We start from the raw sequence: 12,066 nt of genomic DNA, 5'->3' as shown, positions 1-12,066 counted from the left end.
GTCATTCTTACAGTGAACAGTTTACTTCAGCTCATTACCATTTGAGATTAAGTGAACTTGAGGATACCACAGTATAGCACAGGCTAGCTTCCCTATAAACTGACAGAGCAGAGGGAACCAAGTAGACACATGACAAACCCCTTCTTTTCATAAAGCAGGAGATAAACTGCTAATAAAGGCTAAGGAGCTCAGACAAAATCCCCACGACTTTTCCAAGATCCTACCGTACCTACCAGCCTGTCAAAAATGTTGGCCACGCCAGAAAGTGAGGTCAAAGACCAGACAATGCATATGCCATGCAAATAACCTCAATATCAAGAAGAACTATCAAAGTAAATCAAATTAGTAATGATTTTTCGTTGCCCTTATGTGCTTGGCCATTCATTCATATATAGGAAATGACGCTACAATCTTTGTGCCACACCAAAAGTTAAGCATTCCAATTAAGCATTCCAATTAAGCCCAATTAGAATTACAAAACAACAACAATGACACCAATAGAAGGTTGACAAAATAATCTATAGGCTTATCCTACAGGCAGTACTATCTAGTGAATTCGCTATGTAAATATTACAGGGTTGAACCTGTGAAGTCTGGGTATGTCAGTGATGAAATCAAGAAGGCTCCCTCATTCACCGCTGTTTCACCAAGTTTATTACAGCATCCTGGATCCTCCCCGGTTTACATTTACTCTCAGCAGACTCAACACAACTATGCCACTGGTAGCCCAGGCCTCCAGGGGTAACAGCTATCAGCATTTCTTCAATAGCTACTAAACATCCACATGCACAATACAGGAAATCAACAAATGTACCAGAAAACAGAAGGAGAATAGACCAGGGGTGAAGTGTGAGTACATGTGCATTATTGTGGGCAACAGTGTTGCAGCATCCAATTGCATATCATTATCTTTTCATGCCACTAAGTCAATCAATTAATTGATTAGTCCAGTCACTGATAAGTAACTAAAGAACCATCCGCAAACCTTCCATCAAACATGAGCCTATGGACCATGATTCACATGGTTAATTGCAGAATCCAAAAAAGCTGCATGTTAAAAAATTTTCACATGTCAAAACCATCACAGGTCAAGACGGGGCAAAGCTCTTCCAGGGTAATTACCTTGTGTCTTAATCCCATTATTTGTTGAGCATTACGCAATTCATGCTGACTTGCAGGTGAAATTATGAGTTTCAGGCAGTGCTTTTCAAAGTGTGAATACTACTACTACTACTGCTGCTACTACTACTACTACTAGTAGTAGTAGTAGTAGTAGTAGCAGCAGCAGCAGCAGCAGTAGTAGTAGTAGTAGTAGTAGTAGCAGTAGTAGCAGTAGTTGTTGTAGCTATTCAAACTGTGAATCAAGCAGAATATTGAAACTTGACCAGTGAAAGAACCAGTGAGAGGAATGCCAAGCCAAGACCTGTTCATAAATTAACATCCTTACTTGAGCAGAGGGAAATACACTACATGTTTACTCACGTTAACTAAACTGTAGCAACTGAAAGACCATAGCTTACCTCTAGAATATCTAAAGGCAGCCATATAATACCCAACTGTAAATGACTAAAGATGGGGGAAGAGGGCTGTCCACTTCTGATGTTGCACTGGAAGCCTGAAGAGAAACTCTGGGCTTCCCATAGTTCAGAGGTCAAAAGGAATAGGCAAAAAAAAGGCTGCAGGATGCAGGAGAGCGAATTACACTGGAACTTTTGAGTTTTTTATCGCTTATCTCCGATGGGAGCGGTGACATCGTCTCTTTGTAAATTAAATAATCTAACATAAACTAAAAAAAAAAAAGCATGCCTGGCGAATAACCTCCTCCTCAAACGCCTCCTTCACCCTCTGCTGCCACCGGTGTAACGAGGGGGCGATGACCCCACTTCCGGCGCAGACGACAGTATTTACAGCCAAGCCTTCAGCGGCAGCTTTTCAAGACCAACACAAATACTTCAACGCGTCTCCAGTAAGTAATTAAGACGCGGATGTTGCGGCCATCATCTTAACTGCAAGGCGGACAATGACGCTACCCCCCTCACAGAACAAATCACGTCTATCGAGACAGGCTTGTGAAATGCAAGACTTCACCCTTTCAGCCCTTTTGAATTGCTTCCTAATCAAAATCCATTTCACCAGCAAACGACAGCGTGGGACCACGCAGAGCTGGTTTGTTTCACCACGAACAGATCCTCCGCCTTTCAGCGCAACTAGGTCCAACAAACGGCAGAAAACACGCACTCGTAGATTTTAACTATTCCCCCATAGTGCATCGCCATCAAATATTTATTCATCTCAATTTGGAAAGCTAACTGGGGCCAAACGGCTGCTACTGATATTCCGCCACACACATTTACACAAGTGCACCACAGCAACAGTAGGCAGGCAGCAAGGGCGAGACACTCTCTCGCACGTTAGTGCGCACCGGCTATCCGTCAAACTAGACAATTAATGCAAAGAAAACTCCCAAATCATGCGATGACACACAATCATTGTTTTCAATTAACAGCCTAAGTGCTGTTTTTTTCATAATTTTAAACATTTGTTGTTATGTGATTCGGAATCAGCTATGATTCGGAGTCAACTGCCTCAAAATGCAGAGCAAACCGCACATTTTGTGCACAGGATAGATCATGTTTTTTTGTCGTAAGCCCACAATTGGTGTGTCCGCAATATACGAAAATATGACGAACTACTAATAAAAAGACAAATTTCTTACAGAGTTTAGCTTATCATAAGGCTTGTTTATCTTTGGTTCGCCACGGCTGATTGGTTGCTCCCGTGGTCGGAAGGCGTTTTTCCACCGCAAACACCCCGATGAAAGATGGAAAACTCATTGGAAAAATCCATTGATGAGGTCCACTTCGTCATGTCATGTGTACCTCTTCCACATGATTAACACTTATATAAAATGTAATTTCGAGAATAATGTTTCGTTTGCCACTGCTCCCATCTCTCCTAGGTATCTGGCCAGGCTGGGCGGCAGTGTGATCATGTCGAAAAGGAAATAATGTGTTCTCTGCACCATTGAAACCGGCTCCGGACCAATCAGCTAAGAGCATATTTGAATATTCCAAAGGACTAGCCAGTCAGTTGAGAGGGGAGGCGGTCGCTACGAACATGACAATTGGGTCGAAGCAAGCACGTTGTTAGTTCGCGGAAAAAAAATGAAAGGAGTAGTAGTGTACCGTGTTAGTTAAAGCGAATACTGTGTTTGCTTTGCTAAAGATTCCGTTTATCACTGTACCTCAACACTGTGAAGACGCATAGATACAACTGCGCAAAAGGTATCAGTTGTTGTAAATGTGTATGTAGGGCCGGCCCGCTGCATAGGTAGTATAGGTAAATGGAGGGGGCGCAAAATACTGTAGGGGGCGAACAACTTCCATCCATCCATCCATCCATCCATCCATTATCCAAACCGCCTATCCTGCTCTCAGGGTCGCGGGGATGCTGGAGCCTATCCCAGCAGTCATTGGGCAGCGGGCGGGGAGACACTCTGGACAGGCCGCCAGGCCATCACGGGGCCTGAGTTTACACACACACGCACGCACACACACACACACGCACACACACACATAAATATGTATATATGTATGTATGTATATATACACGTATATAATAATAATAATAATGAATAAATTAAACTTATCTAGCGCGTTTCTAACACTCAAAGTCGCTTTACAATAAACGGGGTGAAACAAGACAACACATAAACATAACAGACATAGAGGGGTGGATATATATATGAATAGTGTAACGTGCATGGATAAGAAGACACGCTGGCCGCTGGATGGCGGGTCTGACCCTTTAGTTGAGCGGTTAGCGATGTCTCCTGCGGTGCGGGCGATATGGGTTCGCTTCCCGGCCGCGGCAGTTTCTGTGGTAGCGTTGTCCGCCGAATTCGCTACAATATCAACACATATACACACAGGTGTGTGTTTCGGGGAAAAATCGTCTCTCTATATACACTCACTGGCCACTTTATTAGGTACACCTTGCTAGTACCGGGTTGGACCCCCTTTTGCCTTCAGAACTGCCTTAATCCTTCGTGGCATAGATTCAACAAGGTACTGGAAACATTCCTCAGAGAGTTTGCTCCATATTGACATGATAGCATCACGCAGTTGCCGCAGATTTGTCGGCTGCACGTCCATGATGCGAATCTCCCGGTCCACCACATCCCAAAGGTGCTCTATTGGTTGAGATCTGGTGACTGTGGAGGCCATTTGAGTACAGTGAACTCATTGTCATGTTCAAGAAACCAGTCTGAGATGATTCGAGCTTTATGACATAGCACGTTATCCTGCTGGGAGTAGCCATCAGAAGATGGGAACACTGTGGTCATAAAGGGATGGACATGGTCAGCAACAATACTCAGGTAGGCTGTGGCGTTGACACGATGCTCAATTGGAACTAAAGGGCCCAAAGTGTGCCAAGAAAACATCCCCCACACCATTACACCACCACCACCAGCCTGAACCGTTGATACAAGGCAGGATGGATCCATGCTTTCATGTTGTTGATGCCAAATTCTGACCCTAACATCCGAATGTCGCAGCAGAAATCGAGACTCATCAGACCAGGCAACGTTTTTCCAATCTTCTATTGTCCAATTTTGGTGAGCCTGTGCGAATTGTAGCCTCAGTTTCCTGTTCTTAGCTGACAGGAGTGGCACCCGGTGTGGTCTTCTGCTGCTGTAGCCCATCTGCCTCAAGGTTCGACGTGTTGTGCGTTCAGAGATGCTCTTCTGCATATCTCGGTTGTAATGAGTGGTTATTTGAGTTACTGTTGCCTTTCTATCAGCTCGAACCAGTCTGGCCATTCTCCTCTGACCTCTGGCATCAACAAGGCATTTTCGTCCACAGAACTGCCGCTCACTGGATATTTTCTCTTTTTTGGACCATTCTCTGTAAACCCTAGAGATGGTTGTGTGTGAAAATCCCAGTAGATCAGCAGTTTCTGAAATACTCAGACCAGCCCGTCTGGCACCAACAACCATGCCACGTTCAAAGTCACTTTATTCACCTTTCTTCCCCATTCTGATGCTCGGTTTGAACTGCAGCAGATCGTCTTGACCATGTCTACATGCCTAAATGCATTGAGTTGCTGCCATGTGATTGGCTGATTAGAAATTTGCGTTGACGAGCAGTTGGACAGGTGTGCCTAATAAAGTGGCCGGTGAGTGTATATACGTATATTGTAACGTGCATGGGTAAGTAGACACGTTGGTCCTTGACTAACAGCTCGGACCCTTTAATCGACTGGTTAACGTTGTCGCTTGCGGTGTGGGAGCCACGGGTTCACGTTCCGGTTGTGGCGGTCCCGGGATGCCCCCTTAATTCGCTATATTGGTGTCAGAAGTGGGATGGTGAGACCGTGAGGTCGTCGGAAGCGCGTGCGCCCAGGGGCGTGAGGGAGTTCTTAAGATTTCCAAACTGTTAAAAGAAGTAAAAGGAACACAAGTGTAATGGTTCTTAAAAGCAGCTACTATACCCCCACCACGACCTGCTAACCCGGGTGCGTTCAGAAAATTATAGCTGGGCGGGCACAGCTCCACTAGAGGGCGCACTCCCCAGGTTTAAGCCTGGTCTCAGTAAGAAATAGAAAGTCAAGGTTGAGGGAAGCAATTAAATAATTAAGAATAAACGACTTAACGACCGGACATTTAAAAGAGCAAAAACAATATTGGCATAGGGGGCTTAGTTTGACTGGAAACCCTACAGCAGACTGTAATCAAATGATCTGGCCTGACAGTTGAAGACACATAATGCAAAGGGTAGTTAGTGGGTATCAAATCGTGGCCTACTCCTGACAGGAATATTGTAAGAGCCATGGGACGAGTGCGACCTCACCTTTAGAAGAGCCAGATTATATAGGGCAACAGCTGATAACCAACTGGAGACAAAGTTTTTTTAATTTTTTTATTTACAACCAAGGGGACTGTGTAGAGTGTAAATAGTCATTCGTGACTATTATACTTCGGTCTCAGCTGACTGCAGGTAGTATCCTCAAACGTATAAACAGAGCAGCTGCATAATGACTGGAACCGGCAATCGGTTTCATATGCAAATGCCGCTACCATTAATTAGTTAAATAGCCACGTGCACTATTCTCAGGGGTTTGGGGAATGGCTGCTGCAATCACAGCATAGTAGGATGGCAAAAGCCCCCCCCCTTGGTTCAGGGATTTTAGCCCCCCCCCCCGGTTCAGGGATGGTCGTTCCCTCTTCACATAGATGGCCTCTTTGACTCCCCGTTCAAACCAGCGTTCCTCCCTATCAAGGATGTGCACATCTTCATCCTTGAAAGAGTGGCCACTGGCCTGTAGATGGTGTAGACTGCAGAGTCCTGGCCTGACCTGTTAGCTCTCCTGTGACGTGCCATCCGTTTTTCCAGTCTGTTTGTTTCCTCGATGTACAAGTCAAGACAATCCTACCGGCACTTAACAGCATACACTATATTGCAGTGTTTTTATTCCATTCGTCCATTATCCGAACCGCTTATCCTGCTCTGAAGTTTATTATTACTGTAGAAACTAAACAGTACCTTCTCCTAACAAGGAGTAAAGTCGGAGCCAATGTTATCGGTAATATACCATGATACAGCTTTCCAAACGTTGTTAGTGTAGGGACATTACCGCAACAGGTGCAGCGCTGTTGCTGGACACATTTCACACAATGAACAGACAACACAGACTTCTTTCTTAAACTTAAGAAGATAATGACTTGCAGGATAATGCCTATGTATGATTTTGAAAGAAACTTCCCTTACTTTTTGGTAAGGAGATATTTGTATGGAGGATTCCAGATGCTTGGCCAATTCAAGTTACCAACAAATCTAGACCAATAGGATAGAACAGAAGGGGTACTACTGTAACTGAGTCACTGTGTTGTTCATGGTATCGTTATTTCATTTTTTTATTTTTTATCCCCCCCCCTTTTTTTATCCCCAATTCTCCCCAATTACCCCACTCTTCCGAGCTGTCCCGGTCGCTGCTCCACCCCCTCTGCCGATTCCGGGAGGGCTGCAGACTGTCGCCAGCCGCTTCTTTTCACCTGACGGTGAGGAGTTTCGCCAGGGGGACGTAGCACGTGGGAGGATCACGCCATTCCCCAGGTGGGTGCTACACACTGGTGGTGGTTGAGGTGAGTTTCCCCCATTCATTGCGAGGCGCTTTGGGTGTCTAGATAAAGCGCTATATAAATGTAACCCATTATTAGCTTCGTCTGCAATGGCTAGTCCTTTTCATTTGCTATTTTTAATATGCTGGTGAAAAGTTTATCTGACATAGCAACTTTATCCTCTGTGTCACGTGCCTTTGTGTAATGTTATTTTCCAGATTGTGTTTTTAAACTTATTGCTGCGTCACGAGTTTAAATGGCGTCTCTCCCTGTCCTCTCGCGCTGCCGTGTTTGGAGTGAGAGGGAGTTACTGTGATCACGGGATAATTGAAAAAAAAGTAGGCTTTACAATGTGATTGATTTGAGAATATAATAATTTCGCGCGCGCGCGCGAGCCATGTGATGTCTTGATGGCCTGTCCAGAGTGTCTCCCCGCCTGCCGCCCAATGACTGCTGGGCGGTAGGTTATCCTTATCCTGACAGCAGGATAAACGGTTTGGATAATGGATGACTGGATGGATGATGAAAAAAAAGTTGTGCATAAAGACTGAATAAATATGGGGAGGCTGGACAAACCTGACAGATGCGATATGTTAAATCAAACCTCAGGGATGTAGGTTCTTGCGTGTTTTTTTTAAATTAGTTTTTAACAAAACTTTTAAATCAAATTCGGGAGAACATTACATAGAACATAAACATCTACACTACTACTTTCGGCTGCTCCCGTTAGGGGGCGCCACAGCGGATCATCTGTTTCCATTTCTTCTTGTCCTCTGCATCTTCCTCTGTCACACCAGCCACCTGCATGTCCTCCCTCATCACATCCATAAACCTCCTCTTTGGCCTTCCTCTTCTCCTCTTCCCTGGCAGCTCCATATTCAGCATCCTTCTCCCAATATACCCAGCATCTCCCCTCCACACATGTCCAAACCATCTCAATCTTGGCTCTCTTGCTTTGTCTCCAAACCGCCCAATTTGAGCAGTCCCTCTAATATACTCGTTCCTAATCCTGTCCTTCTTCGTTACTCCCAGTGAAAATCTTAGCATCTTCAACTCTTGCCACCTCCAGCTCCACCTCCTGTCTTTTCATCAGTGCCACTGTCTCCAAACCATATAACATAGAACATAAAGAAAACATTAGCATATAAAACAAAAAGACAATTATAAACAATGCAGCAGGGGGCAGTAAAAAAAGAAAAAAGAAGAAGAATTAAATACATATATTTAAGGCACCATATATGATGACAGCCATGGGCGCAAGTCCATGAAAACTGGGATGGCATCCAGCGCTTTACCTGTGCCCCCGTCCATAGGGTTAGTGGCTGTGTCAGGAAGGGCATCCGGCGTAAAATTATGCCAAATCGGTACGCGGATTGACAAGACCATACCGGATCGGTCGAGGCCCGCAGTAACAACGGCCAGCATTGGTACTCTGCCCTCACAGGGTCCTGATGGAAACTATAAAATCTGCTGTGACGACCCCTGAAAATCAGGGGGAAAGCTGAAAGAAGAGGAATTCAAAGTACCATCTATTTTCATAGTCTTCATGGGTTTTTTGTTTTGTTTTTTGTTTTTAACATTTCGCAAAAATTTGAAATAATATTTAAGTTCCATCTTGAAACTTCTCGGCGTGTCTGTTATACATAGTTACCTCATAGCGTCATCGGCTCTGCCTGACAACAACACGAAATTGAAGCAAGTTACTTATTCGCCCTTCTTGTCGGCGGCCAGTCATGCGTGATTTTGAACAAGTCAATCTTCTCGAACACAAGTGTTGACGTTTTATCTTGGGCGTTCATTGTTTTGCATGTTAAATCTCTAGAATTGATACAAATGTTATCGACTAAATTAGACATCTACTATCTAATGTTTATGGTTTGGTCTTGGTAAACTTACTTTAAATTGTGACCTCAAATCTAGTTCCTTGTTCGCTGATCAATTAGATGACTTGTGAAAAAAATTACAGCTAGATTTGGAGCCTTTATTTACACTGTCACACAAAGTTGAATCAGTCCATCTGTACACAACGTTTATTGAGAGAAACGTTTAATCACTCATCTAAGTGACCTCTTCAGTCTCAGCTGACTGTAGGTATCCCCACCCTTATAAGTAATTGAAGAAGAAGAAAAAAAAAGCCACTTTATTCTTTATTTTTTCATTGTATCTTGTATTCTTACAATGAATTTATTCTCTGCACTGGGCAGTGCTCAGGGACCAACTCCAGTTCTTCTTTCCATTGCCTTAGTCAGGGGCACAGGCAGAAGTATTAACGCTAACATGCATGTCTTTTTGATGGTGGGGGGAAACTCTTAGCCCCCACATACATGGCCTGTGTGAAGAGGGACGACCATCACTAAGAGTCCATCTGTCTCCATTTTACAATGCCGTGACTGTAACTGTGAATAGTATATATTGCCATCGAAACTCTAGTTAATGGTCACAGCAATTTGCATATGAAACCAATCATTGTTTTTGGTTATTGTGCCACTGTGTTGTTTGTAAGGATGGGGATACCTGCAGTCAGTGAGGCTAAATTTTATCACTTAGATAAGTGATGAAATTTTTCTCTCAATAAACGTTGTGCCCATATGAACTGATTCAGTGTTCTGTGATTTCCTTACCTGGATTATTGAGCATGTATAAAGACATGTATTTACAATGGGCCACCAAAATGAAAGAGCACATCTCTTATTGTACTCCAACATAGAATTTAGTCTGGCCCAAATGGGTTTTTGATATTCAATATGGGGCTCAAAAAGGGCTCTATAAGCTTTTGAGAACAGCATTTGAAAGGCTAAATCTGTTTGGAACAGTCAAACGAAACCTGCTCTCTACTAATAAGTAAATACAGCACATGTCTCTTTTGGTCCCCACACTGGTGTTCGAAAAGACTGATCCGATTTCCGACACCCCATGACCGGCTGCAAACGCGTAGGTACGAGTACGTAACTAACTTCAGTTTCGTGACAACAGCCACGTTTAAACGACTGCGCGTTCCCCAGAGCAACGCGTTCAGGCTTCTCTCAGCGGGGTGGTGGGGTTGTTTTGGATTGAAGTGGAGGGAAATTATAAGTTTTATAATTATGGTATGGAGTTGTGCTTGTACAGATAATTTTACCGATTTACTGTCGCTGTTAAGCATGTGGGAAGTCCGTGAAAGATACCAGTTTGAACGAATTCACCAGGTTGGTGCAATATACCAAAGTAAGCTATGCTAGTTAGCTAAGCAGCTACAGCTAGCGTTAACGCTGGTTAGCCTTGTCTTTTTCCATGTGTAACCCAATGTGTGTGAAACAGCAACACATGACGGTAGTTGGTAGCATGACACGCTACCCTAATGTTATCACTGCGGTTCATTAATCGTTAATTCTCCACTGATTTACGCTAAATTATAACACTGTAGATTTTTTGGCATTATAGTAGTTACCTTTTGTAAATGTTCAGCGTTTAATTCTTAAAAGCATCAAATAGACGAGGCGTAACGTTGGCTAACAACGTTTAGTGTTAAGTCATCTTCGATTTGTATGTCCATTTCATTCGACTGTATCAAAACCATTGCCCGACTGTATTATTTAAAGGACGGGATTAATTAACGCTATTGAAAATGGAGTTGAAGCTGGAGGTCATGTTGTCCTCAAGCATCAAAAGGAAGAAACCATGGCCACGATTCTGCTGGCTTGGACAGGTAAGTGGAAAGCAGGACGCAAGACATCCGACACGTGAGATTACAACAAGATAGCGAAAATGTTATCTGCTTAAGTGTGGTCACATAACATTTGGATTTACTTAACCCTCCAGGAGAAAGAGTCGGTTTTCCTGTTGGATGACAAGAGGATCAGTGAGATCAACATGGTGTCTGGCAGCACCAAGAAGAGGACCCCTAAACTTTATCCTTTGCTCAATCGTGTGGTGACAATGGCTGCATCCCAAAATGGTGAGTATAATCTCAGTCTCAGTCACTGTCATACATTATTGCTGGTCTGATCGTGCTGTTAGCTCCTTGTTACTTTTCCAGGCGTGTGGCTTTCTGGACTGCTTGTCTCGGGGGAGCTGTTTCTGTGGAACAGGGATAAAGACTCATTAAAGACTTCTGCTACAGTTCCTGAAGTAGCTCAGTTGATCAATACTGTTCAAGGTTCGCATACATATACAAACAACTACACACACATATGCACATTTATTAAGGCTGGGCCTACACACACACACACACACACACACACACACAGAGCACCTTACATACATCACACGCTATTAATTATTATTACTACTTTTTTGTCCTGTTTTTGTTGTTATTTACTTACTATTGTTGCTGCAGTGTTGAGGAGCCAAAACTCAAGAATTTTACTCTCTTATACTTTTAGAATGAGACGTAATAAATAAAGAGTCTTGAATCTTGAATACTTAAACCATAATAGTTAGATAAGCATACTTAAGAATACTAGTTTTTAACAAATCTTAAATTGTTCAAGGAATCAACATGCTCTTAGTTTACAATGTTCAATCAATGCCAAAGAAAACCATTCCAGGAGCACTGAATATGTCAGGCATTCTGTAGCACATTTCTAATAGGGAGCAATAAGATAGGTAATCTTGATCATTTGCATACATTTTTATTTTCACAGGGAATGGCACACGTCTATCCCTCCACGTGTCAGGGGATGGAATGCGTGTACTGTTGGTGGCTCTAACAGGGCAGGTGTTTTTGTGGGAGTGTTTGGATGTAAGGGACTTGACAGGGACACAACATGGCACTGCCAGGGGAAATTGGACACAGGTACAGCCACATGAAGATGCACCTTTGCCTTCTTCACGAGATAAAGATGCATCCCAGCACAGCATCTTTGTCAAGACAGAGGTCTGTATACTTAAACAAACCTACTATATATTATATAAAAATACATTTTAAACTAGTGACAAATCTTTCAGTGCTGATCAACATACCTTTA

The 12,066-nt window shown here is 43.4% G+C and overlaps 1 protein-coding gene across 4 annotated transcripts in view; it reads left to right on the top strand.

Moving 5' to 3' along the window:
* Positions 1-10,188: 10,188 nt before the first annotated feature.
* cplane1 (ciliogenesis and planar polarity effector 1) overlaps positions 10,189-12,066 on the top strand; it is a 36,521-nt gene continuing 34,643 nt past the window's right edge. For 3 of the 4 annotated variants that reach the window (XM_056290989.1, XM_056290988.1, XM_056290986.1), the window contains exons 1-5: positions 10,189-10,305; positions 10,699-10,805; positions 10,919-11,054; positions 11,136-11,255; positions 11,743-11,975. In XM_056290989.1, coding sequence (XP_056146964.1) covers positions 10,725-10,805; positions 10,919-11,054; positions 11,136-11,255; positions 11,743-11,975 — 570 coding nt within the window. In that variant the 5' untranslated portion in view covers positions 10,189-10,305; positions 10,699-10,724. Of the gene's footprint in view, positions 10,325-10,698; positions 10,806-10,918; positions 11,055-11,135; positions 11,256-11,742; positions 11,976-12,066 lie in introns of all 4 variants that reach the window. The other variant, XM_056290987.1, reaches the window with a different exon arrangement.

Source organism: Lampris incognitus, chromosome 12 (assembly GCF_029633865.1).
Source record: "Lampris incognitus isolate fLamInc1 chromosome 12, fLamInc1.hap2, whole genome shotgun sequence".
In the NCBI taxonomy this organism is placed as follows: domain Eukaryota; kingdom Metazoa; phylum Chordata; class Actinopteri; order Lampriformes; family Lampridae; genus Lampris; species Lampris incognitus.
Note: the sequence above shows the minus strand (reverse complement) of the source record. Positions and strands in the feature narration are given on the sequence as shown.